Source organism: Piliocolobus tephrosceles, unplaced genomic scaffold (assembly GCF_002776525.5).
Source record: "Piliocolobus tephrosceles isolate RC106 unplaced genomic scaffold, ASM277652v3 unscaffolded_25920, whole genome shotgun sequence".
In the NCBI taxonomy this organism is placed as follows: Eukaryota; Metazoa; Chordata; class Mammalia; order Primates; family Cercopithecidae; genus Piliocolobus; species Piliocolobus tephrosceles.
In genome coordinates this window covers 1-19,210 of record NW_022308666.1, presented here as the reverse complement: position 1 = coordinate 19,210, position 19,210 = coordinate 1, and the positions used below count along the sequence as shown (strand labels likewise).

At 50.0% G+C, this 19,210-nt stretch overlaps 1 protein-coding gene across 1 annotated transcript; it reads left to right on the top strand.

The window, feature by feature from the left end:
• Nucleotides 1-584: 584 nt before the first annotated feature.
• On the top strand, nucleotides 585-16,670 carry LOC113221566 (von Willebrand factor-like; the record flags this gene model as incomplete). Its single annotated transcript, XM_026450892.1, has 5 exons — nucleotides 585-829; nucleotides 2,070-2,124; nucleotides 3,921-4,085; nucleotides 16,044-16,146; nucleotides 16,431-16,670. Coding segments are annotated over exons 2-5 (563 nt in total), but the record flags the coding sequence as incomplete, so codon positions are not given.
• Nucleotides 16,671-19,210: the final 2,540 nt, after the last annotated feature.

Here is a 19,210-nt window from a genome sequence, read left to right as displayed (position 1 = left end):
GAATGTAGAAACAGTAGAAGTATTAGACTCAAACCATCGCTACCCACCTTCACCATTTTACAAAGGCCTAGGCTTGTGGCCAAGACCTTCATCTTTAACCGGTCCATTCAACCCTGGCCAGGACCCAAGTGGACTGTTTTTGTCAGGGCCAGGACCGGATCCTTCCTACCTGGGGTGCATAGGAAGTGTTAGTGCTCCCCTTCCTCCAAACACAGCAGCAAAATTGGCTCAGGTTGAGGTGTTTTTCCCAACTTCCCTGGAGCCCAGCCCTGGAAGCTGGATCAGGAAGCTGTGTTGTTCTAGTGTGACTCCCCCCAGCCTGTATCAGCCTGCCCTGAGGCAACCAGCATTCCTGGTTATCCCGCACAGGTGGGGCACTCTAGGAAGACCAGGGATCAAGTGTGGGGGTGTATAGGTGGGGGGGGGGGGGGGTTGGGGGGGGGCAAGGCAGTTCATTAAGGCAGCTGCCAGGAGGTCTCCCTCCAAACTCTACAAAGCTTTATCAGCTTGGAGGTACTTCTAATACCATTTCCTTTCATTGTTCCCTTTTGGTAATTAAAAGGAGGCCAGTCCCCTGCTGTGGCAGCTCACAGCTATTGTGGTGGGAAAGGGAGGGTGGTTGGTGGATGTCACAGCTTGGGCTTTATCTTCCCCAGCAGTGGGGACTCCACAGCTGCCGGGCTACTTAACAGCAAGACCAGAGCTGTAGCAGACCTCATTGAGCCTTTGCAGCAGCTGGGAGCATGGCCTAGGGTGGGCGGCACCACTGTCCAGCGGCTGAGTTTCCCAGGGACCTTGGAGATACCTGCAGCCCTCATTGCAGGGGAAGGTATGGCCTTTGGAAGGAGAGCTGGCTCAGTTGTGGGAGGAAGATGCAGGACTGACTGATCCCTGCTCCTGGGGAGCTGGGGTTCTCTGTCCCTGGACTAGAAGGGCTTTGTTTGGAGGGGCAATTCAATTCAGCCAGGGGTGATCGTAATACTCCCTCCTCCACTTGCCTCTGAGGGTCCTGGGCCTGCTTTTGTTCATGCAGTGGGTTTTACCGTTTCATAATACTTCACTGAAGTGAGTTGGAATGAGCTTTGCCCTCACCTGTGATAACCTTTTGGGAGCAGCTGAAAGTACCTGAGTGTTAGGACTGGGAGGGGACACTTGCTTGGAGACCAAGACCTGGCCGTAACTGACATCTCAGCGTTCCTTTCACAGATATATCACGTATTGGCTTTATTTCACCTTTGGCTGGATGGGACCTCAGGTAGGAAAGGAGTCCCCCCCAGTGAATCTCGGGCAACAGATTCTGCATTTCATTTAACAACCTCTCCCAGAGGAGAGGGCTACAGCAGGGGCTCTAAGGGACTTGGGGTATGCTGTGCCAGCCAGGGTTAATGGTCCCCCTCTTGGGGGTCACACAGTGGGGAAGTCTGCCTGCATCCAGGGCCGCTGGACTCCTGTCCGTTTTTTCACGTGAACTCAGCAAACATTTGCTGGGCATCTCCTGGGTGCTAAGCATCCTGCCAGGTGCTGGGGTTGGAGACAAGGGAGACAGCCCTTGCTCTTGTGAAGGCCCTTGGGGTACAGAGTCTGGGGCCAACAAGCAAACCATCAAGTTGGCAGTTCCTGAGCATTCTCTATGTCTGGGCTGCTGTGGTGGGCACAGAAGTGTAAGACGGTTCCTACTAGCCAGTTTGGATGCAGAGGCAGGAAGGAATGAGGTGTTGTATTAGCTCCCAGCTGCTTCAGGAGACAGGGACATGAGAGAGGCCTGGCTGGCCTGGAGGGAAGGCAGAGTTTGCCTCTTGTCTTGGGCCTGGGATTGCTGTCTCTGGAAAGGTGCCCACGGATCCCAGCTCATAGTGACTGTTACCCTTGGGCCTGGCACTGGCCAGGGGTTTCGGTGGCGGGGGGAGGTGGGCCAGAAGACCATGTTCAAAGGGGAAAAGGGGGTCATGAGGATCCATCTTTTCTCCTGCTTCAAAATGTTTTTGCTACCGCATGCCCTGACAGTCGCCACACCAGCAGCCACCTACGTGGGTGGCAATGACCAGCTCACATCTCTTCCTTCTCTGCAGATGATTCCTGCCAGATTTGCCGGGGTACTGCTTGCTGTGGCCCTCGTCTTGCCAGGTAGGTACCAAAAGGCCTCTATTTCTCATTCCTGCCCCAGGGCCATCTGGAGTGACCCCTTTCTGGGAGCCAGCAGGTATGTCTGGAGCTCCCCTGTGTGCCTAGCCCCAACTTAGGCTCCTGCTGGTTGCTTCCTGTGAAGGTTCCACAGAGTTCCTACCCTTGACTTGTATTGCAGAGACCAGGTGCCTGCAAATGCCATCTCCTATTGGGGAATTAAGAAGCATAAAGGTGGCACAGAACTGTCCTATATTATGGGGCCACAGGATGAGGAAGAAGGAATCCAAGACTTGGATAGATGATTAGTTTTAGATGAGATTGTGGAGGTCACCTAGTTGAACCTCCCATGGTACAAATGAAGAGACCAAGGGTCAGAGAGGAGAAATGACTGCTCCAAAGTCTAGAGCCAAAATCAGAGGCCAGTCTTCCTGGGTCCCAGGCCAACACCCTTTCCACCGCACTGTATCATACTGCTGTCCTTCCCTTGCTAAGATTCTGAGCCTGTAAATGGTGGAAGGGGACTTTTGACCTTGGGTACTTTCCACTTAGATCTCTCAGGTCAGCATCATCCAGTTGCTGCCTGCAGGTGAGTCTGGGGAAAAAAAAATACACATTTGTCACACACTCTGCAACTTCCTACCAGGTGGGTCTTTTGCCAGGAACCCAGAACACTTAGGGATTTACTGCTGTATTTCCCCACCTGCCAACACAGGCGCACACACACACACAGGCACACACACAACTTCAGTGCAGGAGTTAGCATGTGACGCTGGAGGAACTGACACTTCATAGTTTGTCAGGCACACAGTCTGATCTGTTTAAAATTTAACCTCAAGATACACTAGTAGATTTATGTACAAAGATGCTCATTGCAATCTATTTATAATATTAAAACATATGGAAACATGCTAGAAACATAACAATAGAGGGTTATACTATGGACATTGAGATGCAAAATATGATGCAGCCACTAAAAACCGCATATTGGAAGTACATACAATAGCGCGACGAATGATTTACAATCTATTGAGAAATAGGTTATAGGTAGTTTGCACAAGGCGGTCACCAATTTCTGAAAAACCCACAGCTGTATGTATGCTATAAAATAAAATGGAAAGATGAACATCGAAATGTTAATTGTAATCATCGCCAAATGTTGGGTTACAGATGGTTTTAACTTCTTTGTTTTCCTTCCTCTTTTTTGAGACAGAGTCTTACTCTGTCGCCCAGGTTGGAGTGCAGTGGTGCGATCTTGGCTCAGTGCAACCTCCGCCTCCCGGGCTCAAGTGATTCTCCTGTCTCAGCCTCACGAGTAGCTGGGATTACAGGTGCCCACCACCGCACCCGGCTAGTTTTTGTATTTTTAGTAGAGACAGGGTTTCACCATGTTGATCAGGCTGGTCTTGAACTCCTGACCTCAGGTGATCCGCCTGCCTCGGCCTCACAAAGTGCTGGGATTATAGGCATAAGCCACTGTGCCTGACCAGCTTCTTTGTGTTTTCTTCTGTATGCTCCAAATTTTTAATAATGAACATGATGACATTTTAAATCTGTAAGTAAATGTCATTAAAATTAGATTTCCTGAAAAACCGTTCCTTAGTTATTGCTGTGAGTCTGGGGTCGTATATGGGAGCTGAAAGCAACAGCTTTAGTCTCATTTAGGATGGAAAATACCTCCGCACAGCCCAATTTCTATCAGAGGCAGTCTAATTTCTATGAGGCCAGAGAGGTTTGAGCTGATGGTCCCCGTTGTGGCCTGGGATCACCAGCCCAACTTGTGGCCTGTCTCCCTCCAGGGACCCTTTGTGCAGAAGGGACTCGTGGCAGGTCATCCATGGCCCGATGCAGCCTCTTCGGAAGTGACTTCATCAACACCTTTGATGGGAGCATGTACAGCTTTGCGGGATACTGCAGTTACCTCCTGGCAGGGGACTGCCAGAAACGCTCCTTTTCGATTATTGGTGAGTTCTGGGCACTGCAGGGAGGAATTCAGAGTGCTGGCCGAGCTCAGCCCTGGTGTGGGGGAGGATTCCTGCTCTCGGAATAGTGTCTGAGCTAAAAGGTCACTGCTGAGAACAAGGAGAGGAACAGCCTTTCTGTGACATGTAACCCCTCTTGGCTTTCCCCGGGTCTCTTACCACGGGAGCCGCGTGGGATGGATGAAGAGTCTTCATCTTGTCTGGTAGTTCACTGTGTCCATTGCTCTGGGTCCCGGCGATGCCCTGGGAATCCCACAGCATCAAGGCGAATAGTGAATTGGAGAAGGTGCTTTGGAACATGTAAAACTCCTTGCCAAAGGGAAGACTCGTTGTTTTCTTGGTGGCCTGTGGATCAGAACATTGGCTTATGCTGAGGACTTCCTGTATTGCTGGAGAAGGGCTGGTCCTGTCCCTGCCATGTCCCTGTATCCCCACAACAGGCCTGGGATGTAGCTGTAGTCACCCCAGTTTTACCAATGGAGAACCAAGGCCCATGGAGGTTGCATCTTTCTTCCAAGGCCTGACAGACAATAAAAGGTGGAGCTGAGGCTGGCGCAGTGCTGCACACCTATAACCCCAGCACTTTAGGAGGCCAAGGAGGGTGGATCACCTGAGGTCAAGAGTTTGAGACCAGCCTGACCAACATGGTGAAACCCCATCTCTACTAAAAATACAAGAATTAGCCAGGTGTGGTGGTGTGTGCCTGTAATCCCAGCTACTTGGGAGGCTGAGGCAGGAGAATCACTTGAACCTGGTTGCAGTGAGCTGAGATACACTCTAGCCTGCGCAACATAGTGAGACTCCGTCTCGGGGGAAAAAAAAAAGGTAGAGCTGGATTTTGATCCCAGGCTCTTAGTCCAGAACGTTCCTCTGGACTAAGGAGAGAGGATGCTTGCCAAGGTGGGGAGGGGCAGGGGTGGACGATTATGGTTTGGTGACCTCCACAAATCAATGTGGGCAGTGTGTGAGGAAGGGATACCAAAAAACCTAGCAAACGTGGCCCCAGCCTTGGAACGGAGATGGCAAAGGACAGGCTCATGTTGTTAAAGATATTCATGACACTTTTTAAAGCAACTAAGGAAGACTTTCAAGAGGGACTGCTGCTATGTGGGCTTTTGCAGAGGGGGAGAGAGAGGGCTCAAGTTTTTGTTTTTTTTTTGGAGACAGTCTTGCTCTGCTGCCCAGGCTGGACTGCAGGAGCATGATCTCGGCTCACTGCCAGCTCCACCTCCCGGGTTCATGCCATTCTCTTGCCTCAGCCTCCCGAGTAGCTGGAACTACAGGCACCCACCACCATGCCTGGCTAATTTTTTGTATTTTTTAGTAGAGACAGGGTTTCACCGTGTTAGCCAGGATGGTCTCGATCTCCTGACCTCGTGATCTGCCCGTCTCGGCCTCCCAAAGTGCTGGGATTACAGGCATGAGCCACTGTGCCCGGACGAGAGGGCTCAACTTTGAATACAAGGAAAAGTGAAGATTTAGGGCCGAGGAGGGTAGGGGTCGGTGGTAGAAAATTACAAAGAGGAAACCTCGGAAGTAAGGGATTCTGGTTAACCCAGCTTGACAGGAGTCTTGCTGAAGTCGAGCAGTCTTGCTGATCACATACTGAGGGTGGGGGCATCTTTTCTAATCGACTCAGCAGGATTCTTAAAACTGGACTGAGGCCAGGCGCGGTGACTGAGCACCTGTAATCCCAGCACTTTGGAAGGCCGAGGTGGGTGGATCACAAGGTCAGGAGTTTGAGTTAAACCCGGTCTCTACTAAAGATACAAAAAATTAGCCGGGCATGGTGGTGCATGTCTGTAATCTCAGCCACTCGGGAGGTTGAGGCAGAGAATTGCTTGAACCCGAGAGGCAGAGGTTGCAGTGAGCCGAGGTCGTGCCTTTGCACTCCAGCTTGGGCAACAGGGCAAGACACCATCTCAAAAAAAAAAAACCCCACAAAAACAGAAAACTGGACTGAGCAGGCCAAGGACGAGCCCAAGGCCAAGGCTTAATTTAAAAGAGGGCTCAGAAGCGCCCACTCAAGTTTGGTCAGGGAGGGAGTCTTTGGCAACACTCAGACACTTTCCTGAGATCTGGGTTGTAGGGCTCCTGGGATCATTGCTCCATCAGTCAGTGGGGACTGATGCAGGGTCCTCCGTGTGCCCAGCACTGGGCTAGGTTCTGGCACCTGGCTGTAGCTATGAGCTCCAATTCCTGGTCTCTCCCTGAGGCCATCTTTGCCAGCTGCCCTGACTCTGCTGGGAAACCTATCACATGCGACATCTGGGCACTGCCATCCTTCCCATTCCTCCGTGAGCTCCTCAGGGATAAGGAGCATGTCTCACTCATCTGTGTTTCCTGGTGTTTAGCTCACTGGGTTCTCTGTTGTGCTGAAGATTATGTATGTATGTATTTATTTTGGAGACGGAGTCTCATTCTGTTGCCCGGGCTGGAGTGCAGTGGCCGGATCTTAGCTCACTGCAAGCTCTGCCTCCTGGGTTTATGCCATTCTCCTGCCTCAGCCTCCCGAGGAGCTGGGACTACAGGCGCCCGCCACCTTGCCTGGCTAGTTTTTTGTATTTTTTTAGTAGAGACGGGGTTTCATCGTGTTTGCCAGGATGGTCTCGATCTTCTGACCTCGTGATCCACCCGTCTCGGCCTCCCAAAGTGCTTGGGATTACAGGCTTGAGCCACCGCGCCCGGCCCTGTATGTATTTATTTTTGAGACGGAGTCTTGTACTGTTGCCCAGGCTGGAGTGCAGTGGCATGATCTCGGCTCACTGCAATCTCCACCTTCTGGGTTCAAGCAATTCTCCTGCCTCAGCCTCCTAAGTAGCTGGGATTACAGGCGCCACCATGCTCGGCAAATTTTTGTATTTTTAGTAGAGACAGGATTTTACCATATTGGCTAGGCTGGTCTTGAACTTTTGACCTCAGGTGATCCACCTGCCTCGGCCTCCCAAAGTGCTGGGATTACAGGCATAAGCCACCAGGCCTGGCCTGAAGATGTTTACAGAGTGTCTGTGAGCAGCCACGGAGAGGACAGGGAAGGGTGCTGCCTGCTATGGGGACAGCATGAGAAGTGGGGAGGCTGAAGGGGCATGTGCTTCTGACGTGGAGCCCTGGGGAGGTCAGTGTGGCTGGAGCAGCAGTTGCCAAACTCCAGGCTGCATCAGGACCACCCGGAGGGCTGTGACAAACAGATCACTGGGCCCTGCCCCTGGAGTTCTGACTCAGTAGATCTGGAACAGGGCCTGAAAATTTCATTTCTAACAATTTCCCAGCTGCTGCTGCTGCTCTTAGAGTGGGTAACCAGACTTTGAGTGTGTGGGACTGGAGGAGAATGGGCTGAGAGGCTGGGCCATCGGGTGAGGCTGCAGTGGAGGTCTTGAAGTCTGATGGGGAATTTGAGTCGATTCTGCAGGCTGTGAGGAACTAGTGAAAGGTCTTGTGCAGCAGGGAAGTGGTGAGAGGAAACTGGTTTTTTGCCAAGATGGTTCTGAAAAGGAAAGAGGTGGTAGGTGGAGTGGCCTTGGCTGTTGTAACCAGGCAGGCAGTGAAAGAAAAGGCCAGAGATGCCCCAGGGCATGACAAATCAAGAAAGTCATCCTCAACACCAACGTGAGGGTCCCAACTTGATTCAGAGGCTGCAGCTGGGGAGGAACTGGAAGAGCAGCTGGAGAGAACCCCCCACCCCTGCCCCTGGGAAGCTGAAGACTCATGCCCTCCCTACCTTGGGTGACCCCAGATTTTGTTTAAAGTAGATTTTCCCATTTTATAAATCACAGCAGAGCTGATACAGACCCCTACTTGTGATGGCTCTGGGGTTGTCGGTGGGAATGGAAGGTTAGAAGTGACCAGAGGAGGCCAGGTGCAATGGTTCATGCTTGTAATCCCAGCACTTTGGGAGGCTGAGGCAGGTGGATCACCTGAGGTTGGGAGATCGAGACCAGCCTGGCCAACGTGGTGAAACCCCGTCTCTACTAAAAATACAAAAATTAGTCTGGCGTGGTGACATGCACCTGTAATCCCAGCTGCTCAGGAGGCTGAGGCAGGAGAATCACTTGAACCTGGGAGATGGAGATTGTGGTGAGTTTAGATTGTGCCACTGCACTCCAGCCTGGGCACAGACTGAGACTGTCTCAAAAAAAAAAAAAAAAAAAAACACCAGAGGAAGATTTTGATGGAGACACTGCTGTGCCCGGCGTCGGGGCAGGGGCGGGGGGTGGGTTGCTGTCTGGACTCCACAATCTGTTCGGCTCTGCTCTGGCCTCCCTGCCCAAGGCGGGCTTGTAAACAATACATACTAATACCTTAGTCCCAGGCACAGAGTTCATGTTCTGGGCTCAGACAGCCAAGTCAGCATGTTGGAAAAGCTCCCTTCCCCTATTTCAGCCCAACTCCAGACCCCTCCCCACGTCAGGGTCCCTGGTGGGGACATGTAGGGTGTGCTGGTGCCTCTGGGCTGTCTGTCACCTCCTTCAGGAAGCCCTTTTGCCCATTCCACCCGCCCAGCACTGGGCTTATCAGCTTATGCTCACTGGTCGGTTTTCGTCCCACAGAACTGGGTGGCTCTGCCCCCAGCGGGAAATGGAAGCGCACAGATGGAGCCACAGCTGGTGTCGGAAAACATGTGTTGTCCTCTGCTCTCCCTCTTCACTGAGTGCTCCGAGGGCAGTTACGCGCTTTTAGCCTCCAATTCCTCATCTTTCTTTCTTTTTTTTTTTTGAAATGGATTCTCGCTTTTGCCCAGGCTGGAAGGCTGGAGTGCAGTGGCGTGACCTCGGCTCACTGCAACCTCCCCCTCCCAGGTTCAAGTGATTCTCCTGCCTCAGCCTCCCGAGTAGCTGGGATCACAGGCGTGCACCACCACACCCTGCTAATTTTGTGTTTTTAGTAGAGACAGGGTTTCTCCATGTTGGTCAGGCTAGTCTCGAACTCCTGACCTCAGGTGATCCGCCCATCTTGGCCTCAGTTCCTCATCTTTAAAATGGAGATACCATGAGCATCAAGGGAGACAGGTTATCTGAAAATGTGACTGCTTAGCCCAGCTGAGTTATTGAAAGCAGCCAGCTTAACATGGGGTGTTCACTTGGAATCGCCATGCAGAGATGGGGGCTGCTGGGCCCCCAGGCGTTTCCGTGAGGTCAAGGTCACTTCAGTTGCATCTGTCCCTCATAATCCACACAGGTTTGCGCTAGAGGTCTGGCCTGTTGGGCCACCATTTTCTGGATTTCAGTGGCCACAGAGGAATTTGAAGGGCCATGGAAGACCTGTCTACTTCAGAACCCCTCGGTGGGTTTCCCCACCAGGTCACTATTTTCTTATAAACTGCTTGTCCTTGTGAAGTGTCCATTTTCTGGGAGATTGTTTGCCTAAACAAGGTTACAGTTCAAACATACTTTAATGTAAATTGGTTTCATTTTCACCAAAAGCGTGCTGCTAATGTCATAGAGAATGGGTGGCTGTTTTGCTTGTTGGTGGTGGTGGCAGGTTTGGGGTGTGTGGGAGAAGAGGAAGAATTGGGGGTGGGCTGGCACTGGTGCGTCAGGGCAGCCAGGGGCACTGGGTCAGGGGAGGGAGCCCAGGACTGGGGCCCTGCAGTTTCGTTTTCTGTGCACATGCCCACCTTCTGTTCCATTGTTCTCCAGTGACATCCTGTCTCCTTGACGGTAAATCGCACATCCACATTCCTCCCGAGTGCCTGTGGACCTTATTCATATCCTGGGTAAAGTGTTTGTCTGCACATGAAGGGCCACCTGGTGCCAAGGCGAGGCCCCTGTCCTTGATCCTGTCTCCTGGTGAGGCAGGCTGCAGGGTTCGAGGCCAAGGCAACACGGCTCTTTGCCAGGCAGCGCGGAGGCCAGAGAGAGACTATGGGAGTCCTGGTTCCTGCTCCTCTGTAGAGACTGCTCTTCCTAAGCTGCAGCTGCAGGATCTGGCTCCCAAACCAGCCAAGAAAGAGCCATCAACAACCGACAGCCTGCTGAGTCGCTTCCCCTGGGGAGCCTTAGTTTCCGTGGCATGGTCAGACCAGACCCCTGTTCTCAGTGTGGAGGGAGGGTCACCTGCACCAAAATCACAGGCATAGAAGGTAGAGTGTTTATTGGAAATACAGATGAGTGAGTTTCACCCTAAAGCCTAAGAAAGCGCCCAGGCCTGACTGTGGTTCCAGCTCCTGGCCTGCTTCTGAAGGTCCCAGGATTCCTTTTGCTCTAACACGTGGGCTAGGAGCTTACTCCTCACTCAGCGCCTTCATCACTGCGTTCCACAGGCCTGGTGGGAGCCTCTGGGAGAGCTTCGCTGGCTTGTCTTGCCTCTGGGGTGACAGCCAGCCCCGCTTTTCCTAAGAGTTAGAGGAAGTGCTAACCTGGAGGTCTGTGGAGTGCAGGGGTCTCCCCTGGGCTCACCGGCGATTTCTAACGGCTCGTTTTTCTAATGGTTCATTTTCCTAATGGCTGCACATCATCTGAACCCCCGAGTTCTGCATCGAGGGAATGAGGCAAATAAAATGCAAGACTGATCTGGAGTTCCCCCTGCATTAGTGGTTAGCACAACCTAGAACACTCCGATGCCTTGTGACGCAGCTTTGTGTTGCAAAATCAAACCTGAGTGTAGGTTCTCCATTTCCACAGTGGAAACCAGGGGTTCTTAGTTGGGGTGATTTTCCCCCCGAGGACGTTTTGGGTTGTCACAACTGTGGGGTGGGTGCTGCTGGCATCTAGTGGGTAGAGGCCAGGAGGCTGCTGGTTCTCCCGCCGTGTGCAGGGAAGTGTCTGGCCCTGAATTCAATAGTGATGCAGTGGAGAAATCCTCTTGTAAACCTAGGCCTTAGTTTCTCTGTAATAACTAGCATTTAAAAAGACAGGGTAGAAAATATCAACAGTGCATGGCATACGGCAAGGGTAAATATATGAAATGTATGTGTGTTTAGAGCCATAAATTGTGTTTTTACTATGCTTTTTGAGCAAAAGAGTTTAAGAGCCACTTACTTAGATCCTTCCTGCTGCCATAGTATGTTTTTCTGAATTGCAGACTTCCCTAGGTCACACGCTGAAAAATCTCATTGCCAGACTGGACACAGTTGCTCATGCCTGTAATCCCAGTGCTTTGGGAGGCTGAAGCGGGAGGATTGCTTGAGCCCAGGAGTTCGGGGCCAGCCTGGGCAAGGTAGCGAGATCCCCATCTGTACAAAAATTAGCTGGGCATGGTGGTACACCTGTGGTTCCAGCTATTTGGGAAGTTGTGGCACTAGGATTGCTTGAGCCCAGGAGTTTGAGGGTGAAGTGAGCTGTGATATCACTACATGTCATTCTGAGTGACAGAGTAAGACCTCAAAACAAAACTCCTAATTCCCTTGCCACTCCTCTGCTCTGGGTGTGGACTGACTGCTCTTCAAGTCCCCTCAGCCATCCAGGGCCAGGAATTCTCATGCCATGCAGTTCAGTCCTCACTGAAGGGCACAATGCAGCCCCACTCCGGCCTCCAGACTGCTGTTTTTGGTTTGTCTCTGGGTGGGTGGGGGCTGATTACCAGAACCTAAACCATCCCCTTCAGGAGCAGGAGCCCTAGTTCCTGCAGTAGGTGAAGCTCCTGGGACAGCCAGCCCCACCTCCCCTGACTGCCTGGAGCTGCCTCAGGCTCAGCCCTGGGCTGCCCCTTGGACTTCCCGATGCTGGTCTCCTGGGGCCCCATAGAGCAAGCCCTTCAGGTACTTAAAACAACACTCGGGCTTGAGTCCCAGCTCTTCATCATCTTCATCCCTGACTAGCTCCGTGATGATGGGCAGGTTACCCCAGGGTCTGCCGTCTGGGCCTGCTCCGAGCTCCGCAGCCTGTGTGGGCGGGTTCCTCTGTTATTTACTCTAGGAGGGCTGGGGCTCTCCTTCCCTCCCATACACTTCTGGTTCTCTCCTGTTTGGTTTTTCTGCTTCTGCTGAATTCTTGGTTTGTTCAGCCTTGCAGGCCTTACTTTTCAAAATTACAGCCATATAGGGACCTCCGGGCTCCCCTGTGGCACCTGCTCAGCTCTGCCTCCAGTGGAACGAGTACCTTGCTTAAGTGATTTTGCATCTTCGGGAGCCTCTAAGAGCTGTAGATATGCAGCTGCAGGGCCATGCCAACCCCAGGGTGCCTGGCTGCCTCTGACGCGTTCCCTACCCATCCTCCAACCACAGTCCCTGGCAGGCTTGGTCCCACCCACCCTTTCTGCATCACCAGGAGGAGAAATGCCAAGGAGTGGCTCACGGGGGTTCCTTTCGCGTTTCCAGGAGGGAGCTGCCTTTGACTCAGAGGTGACATGTTGAGTTACCCAGTGAAGCTGAGGCAGAGCTCCCTGTCCACCTGCCCTGTGAGATGGGATGGCAGGAGGATTCGCAGATGGGGAGACAGGCTCAGTGGTAACAGACACAGGGCCCCAGACCTCGAGGGCTCATTTGTCTGCCATCCGGCAGGTGGGGGCTTCTGCTGTGAGGTCTCCGGTGTGGAGTGTGGAGTGGGTCTGTGCCCTATCACATGGGCTCACTCTGGGCTGTGTGTAGTGTTCAGAGCGCCAGCCCCAGAAAAGGCCGAGGGAGGGATCTTGTCTTGGGCCCAGTGTGAATGCCGAGGGCCCTGGAGGGCTCCTGGGAGGGGGTACAAACTGGAGGTTGTTACCTGGTTGTCCCATTTGTTTGGTTTTTCAACATTTTCATATGGAAATATTCAAACATACAGAAAAGTCGAAAGACTTCAAGATCCATATACACTTCAAGATCCATATACTAACTCAGATTCTACCATTACTGATAAATGAAATACAATTAAAAATAGGTTACTTGGCTGGGTGCGGTGGCTCACACCTGTAATCCCAGCACTTTGGGAGGCCCAGGCAGGCAGATCATGAGGTCAGGAGATTGAGACCATCCTGGCTATGGTGAAACCCTGTCTCTAGTAAAACAAACTAGCCAGGCGTGGTGGCCACGCCCCTTGTAGTCCCAGCTACTCGGGAGGCTGAGGCGGGAATGGCGTGAACCTGGGAGGCGGAGCTTGCAGTGAGCCGAGATCGCACCATTGCACTCCAGCCTGGGTGACAAAGCAAGACTCTGTCTCAAAAAAGAAAAAATGTTTCTCTATGTGGTCACTTCTCCAGTTTTTCTTTGGCCAATTTCTTGCTGTCAGTCTGTTCAGCTTCTAAAGGTTTGCTTGCTGTAAAAACTGTTCTAGGTTGGAATGCAGAGCAAGGGAGACCCCTCAGCTCAAACAGGACAAGTCCCCTTTCATTTGGCGGGCACCTCCATTTTCTCCCAGTTGTGTTGACCTGGAGCTCTGCAGAATGTGGTTTATGGACTGTGAGTCTTTCCTGGTGGCTGCTGCTGGCATTCAAGACTATTCCTAGAATAGACTGTTTACATGGGAGAGCCCTCACCGAATTCCCACCAGAAACAAGTCTATTTTGTGGCTCATTCAGGTTGGTTTGGAGTGTTTGTGTGTTTCAGTGTGCATGGTATGTATGGGCATGGTGTGTGTGTGGTTGTCCTTCTGCAGCCTCAGTTCAGCCCAGAGCCCTGCTTGGGGACTCTTCCTTTCCTGGCTAGGAGTGAGGAGACCCTTGCATCAGCTCCCTGTTTTTGTGGCTCTGGCCACGGCAGCAACACCTCAAGTCAACAGACCTGTCAGGTCTTCTGAGCTTGGTTCTACAGACATCTTAGCCTCTTCTTGCTGAGAAGAAGCCACATTCCCTATCCCTTCTAGGAGGAGAGAGAGTTGCTGATTTTTAAGACCAACTTTACCCCTGAGTCCTATGCCCCATTCCTTCAGGACCCCAAGGCATCGTGCCCCACCTGTGGGCTCTGTCTTCTCTGGCTGCCCTTATCTTCCCTATTTCCATTAATTTCTCAGTTTTCAAGGCTTGAGACCAGGCTCTGTATTTTCCCTTCTGGTTCTTTTGATTTTTACGACCAATTAGTTATCTTTGAATATCAAAGACCCGGCACAAGTAGCAGTTCCCAGAAACTACATGAGGCTTGCTAAGGTTTGGTCGTGCTGTGAAAAATGTCTCTTGCTTGTGTTTCCTCTTTCATGCCTGCCACCATCACCCTTGTCACCCTGTTCAGCCCTCAAAACTATACCGTTCTCAGAGCCTATTTTATCATGTGTCTGGATCTTCAGACATTTCCGTTGTCAGTCATTTAGTGTGTGCTTATTTCCATGTGCTGTGTAAGGCATTTGACCCACACAATCTGTAAACTCCTGGATAATCAAATGCAGTAAATTTAGGTAGAGCTCATGAATCTCCATTTGAAACAAACAGCCTAGTGATTCTGATTTGGGCTGTCCTAAGATGCCATTTTATTTTTATTTTTACTTTTTTTGAGATGGAGTCTCGCTCTGTTGCCCAGGCTGAAGTACAGTGGTGCAATCTCTGCTCACTGCAAGCTCTGCCTCCCGGGTTCACGTCATTCTCCTGCCTCAGCCTCCCAAAGAGCTGGAACTGTAGGCACCTGCCACCACGCCCGGCTAATTTTTTTTTTAATTTTTATTTTTTAGTAGAGACAGGGTTTCACTGTGTTAGCCAGGATGGTCTTGATCTCCTGACCTTGTGATCCACCTGCCTCAGACTCCCAAAGTGCTGGGATTATAGGTGTGAGCTACTGTGCCTGGCTGATACCATTTTAAATAGCACTGCTAGGCCAGGCGGGGTGGCTCGTGCCTGTAATTACTTGTACCCAGGAGCTCAAGACCAGCCTGGGCAGCACAGTGAGATCTTGTCTCTACAAAAAGAAAAAAAATTAGATGGGTGTGGCGGTACATGCTTGTGGTCCCAGCTACCCCGGAGGCCGAGGTGGGAGGATTGCTTGGGCCTAGGAGGTGGAAGCTGCAGTGAGCCATGTTCACATCACCGCACCCCAACCTGGGCGACCGAGCACAATCCTGTCTCAATAATGAATGAATGGATGGATAACACTCTCCTAGAGCACCTGTTACCGGTAACTCACAGTATTGCCTTTTTGTTTGCCACCTTACAATATACTCAATTGTCGGCTGGGCGCGGTGGCTCATGTCTGTAATCCCAGCACTTTGGGAGGCCGAGGCGGGTGGATCACAAGGTCAGGAGATGTCAGGAGATCGAGACCATCCTGGCTAACACGGTGAAACCCCGTCTCTACTAAAAAATACAAAAAATTTGGCGGGTGCCTGTAGTCCCAGCTGCTGGGGAGGCTGAGGCAGGAGAATGGCGTGAACCCGGGAGGCGGAGCTTGCAGTGAGCCAAGATCACGCCACTGATTCCAAACTGGGCCACAGAGCCAGACTCTGTCTCAAAAAAAAAAAAAACAAAAATCACAATAGACTCAGTTGTCCCGTGTTTATCTTCTGTTTATGCACAGGTTGTGAACTCCCGGAAGCAAGAGATCATGCTTTTAGATTTTTCATTTGTGATTTTTAAGAGTCCACCTGAGGGTTATGTATCCGGAAGTTACTTCTTATTTTTAGATGATTGGAAAAATGGGTGAGAAAATGAGGTTTTTAGGGAGATTTTTGTTGCTCACTTGTAAAGACTTCTTGGGGCGTTTTCTGCTGAGAGAAGGTTATGTAGATAATGATTCTTTTTTTTTTTTTTTGAGACGGAGTCTTGCTCTGTCGCCCGAGCTGGAGTGCAGTGGCCAGATCTCAGCTCACTGCAAGCTCCGCCTCCCGGGTTTACGCCATTCTCCTGCCTCAGCCTCCGGAGTAGCTGGGACTACAGGCGCCCGCCACCTCGCCCGGCTAGTTTTTTTTTGTATTTTTAGTAGAGACGGGGTTTCACCGTGTTAGCCAGGATGGTCTCGATCTCCTGACCTCGTGATCCGCCCGTCTCGGCCTCCCAAAGTGCTGGGATTACAGGCTTGAGCCACCGCGCCCGGCCGATAATGATTCTTAATGTATTTATTTTTTGAGGGGAGTAATAGTCACTACTATTCGCTTCTTTCTCTTTCAGGGGACTTCCAGAATGGCAAGAGAGTGAGCCTCTCCGTGTATCTTGGGGAATTTTTTGACATCCATTTGTTTGTCAATGGTACTGTGACACAGGGGGACAAAAGGTAAGCCCAGAGTGTCTGAGTTAGAGAGGACCCTAGGGATCCCCTGGTACAAACCCCTCATTTTTAGGTGAGGAAGCTGGGGTGCAGAGAATGGAAGCAAATGTTCCAAGGAAGGGAGTAGCAGGGCTGGGTGGGAGCCAGGTCTCCCGATTGCTGCTCTAGGTCCTCAGCCACTTTGCATCACGGTCTGAACCCTACAACACGGGGTTGGGGTTAGAAGGTGGGAGAGACATCCAGAAAATGCACGAGAAGCCCACTTCCTGAACTTAACCTTCGCCCTCCAGAGTCTCCATGCCCTATGCCTCCAAAGGGCTGTATCTAGAAACTGAGGCTGGGTACTACAAGCTGTCTGGTGAGGCCTATGGCTTTGTGGCCAGGATTGATGGCAGTGGCAACTTTCAAGTCCTGCTGTCAGACAGATACTTCAACAAGACCTGCGGGCTGTGTGGCAACTTTAACATCTTTGCTGAAGATGACTTTATGACCCAAGAAGGTAAGATGTTCTGGGATACTGTTTCCCTAAAGTGTGGCCATGCTTTTTGTTTCCTTGCTCATAAACCTTCACTAACATGCCTTTCCTGCCATTCAAACCTCACTGTGACCACCTCAATTTCTGTTGCCAACCTTAACTCTTTGCATTCCATTCCAATGCCTAGACCTCTAGTTAAGTCAGTCTTAGAGTTCCTCAAACCTGACTTTGTTCAACTTTGAATTCTCTGTAGCAACTTGCACGTGGCAGATGGTTGGTCAAAGCAGGGTGGTTTGAGTCAATCCTCCTCAGCCCACTAGAGTGGAGTGGATAAAATCTATGGAGTGGTCCTCCACATGATCCAAAGAGGCCAGTTTATGTGTGTGTGCATGTGTGTGTTCATGAGCAATAGAAGGGAATATGGATAATGTGGAAACACTAAAGATGAATATTTCAATCTTCTTGAATTTCAATTACATAAACATACAATTAGTAATGTTCCCTTGCCAAAGCTAAACACTTAAATATAAGTTATCTTTCTTCGTTATGACCCAATCACTTTCTGATTAGAGGGTAAACGTGCAGGCCAGGCATGGTGGCTCATACCTGTAATCCCAACACTTTGCGGGGCCGAGGTGGGCAGATCATGAGGTCAGGAGATCGAGATCATCCTGGCTAACATGGTGAAACCCCTTCTCTACTAAAAATACAAAAAAATTAGCCGGGCGTGGTGGTGGGCACCTGTAGTCCCAGTTACTCGGGAGGCTGAGGCAGGAGAATGGCATGAACCTTGGCGCCGGAGCTTGCAGTGAGTGGTGATTGTGCCACTGCACTCCAGCCTGGGTGACAGAGTGAGACTCTGTCTCAAAAAAAAGAAAAACAGGTAAACATGCAGGGAAACAATGCACTGTTCCTTTCGTTGGAATGTACCATATTGGAAAATAATATGATAGTTTATTTTTTGGTTTTCTCCACCGATTTTATTGTCTGATATATACATCTAGGGCTATAAATTTCCCTCTAAATACCACTTTAGCTGCACTGTATATATGTGTGTGTAGGCGTGTAAATACAGATGTATATGGTGTATATGTGTGTATATATGTATATATGTAATTATATATGTGTGTAAATACATATATATGGTGTATATGTGTGTGTATGTAATTATATATGTGTGTGTGTGTATATATATGTACACATTGTGGCCGGCCCAGTTCTTTTGAATATATACCCAGAGGCAGAATTCCTGAATGATTTATAATGGCAATTCTGTTTTCTTCATGTATTTCATTATTTTTCAGGTATGTGAAATTTTAAAATATTGCCTTTTATAATGTCTTTCTTTTAAAAGGAGAAAAACTTGATATGTAATTTCTTCTTAAATATTTTTAAAGTTTTTTCTTTTTAAAAGTTTGTATAAGGCCAGGTGTTGTGACTCACACCTGCAATCCGGCACTTCAGGAGGCTGGGGTGGATGGATCACTTCAGGTCAGGAGTTCAAGACCAGCCTGGCCAACATGGCAAAACCCTGTCTCTACTAAAAATACAAAAATTAGCTGGGGGTGGTAGCGCATGCTTGTAATCCCAGCTACTAGGGAGGCTGAGACAGGAGAATTGCTTGAACCCAGGGGATGGAGGTTGCAATGAGCTGAGATCGCCACACTGCACTCTAGCCTGGGCGACAAAACGAGACTCTGTTTCAAAAAAAATAAATAAATTATGTAAATTTATGGTGTAAAAGTGCAATTTTGTCACATGCACAGATTGTGTAGTGGTCAAGTCAGGACTTTTTAGGGTACAATATACTTTATGCCTATTAAGTAATTTCTCATCACCTGCTGCCCTCCCACTCTCTCTCACCTTTTTGAGTTCCAATATCATCTTATTCTACTCCGTGCGTACACATTTTTTAGTAACCACTTATCGATGAGAACATGTAATATTTGACTTTCTGTGGTTTGTTTCACTTAACATAATGACCTCCAGTCCCACCCATGTTGCTGCAAAAGATGTGATTTCATTTTTATGGCCAAATAGTCTTCCACTGTGTATATGTACCACATTTGCTTTATCTGATTTTCTATCGATGGGCATTTAGGTTGATACTATGTCTTTGCTGTTGTGAATAATGCACAATAAATATACCATTGCAAGTATATTTTTGATATATTGATCTCTTTTCCTTTGGGTAGATATGCAGTGGTGGGATTGCTGGATTGAATGATAGTCTTTTTTTTTTTTTTTCTGAGACAGAGTCTTGTTCTGTTGTCCATGCTGGAGTGCAGTGGCCCCATCTCAGCTCACTGCAACCTGCACTTCCCGGGTTCAAGCAATTCTCCTGCCTCAGCCTCCTGAGTAGCTGGGACTACAGGTGCATGCCACTACGTCTGGCTCATTTTTTTGTGTGTGTTTTTTTTGTTTTTTTTTTTTGTTTTTGTTTTTTTGTTTTTTTTTTAGTAGAGATGGGGTTTCACAATGTTGGCCAGTGTGGTCTCAAACTCCTGACCTTGTGATACGCCCGCCTCAGCCTCCCAAGGTGCTGGGATTACAGGTGTGAGCCACCATGCCCGGCAGTCCTTTTTTTTTTTTTTT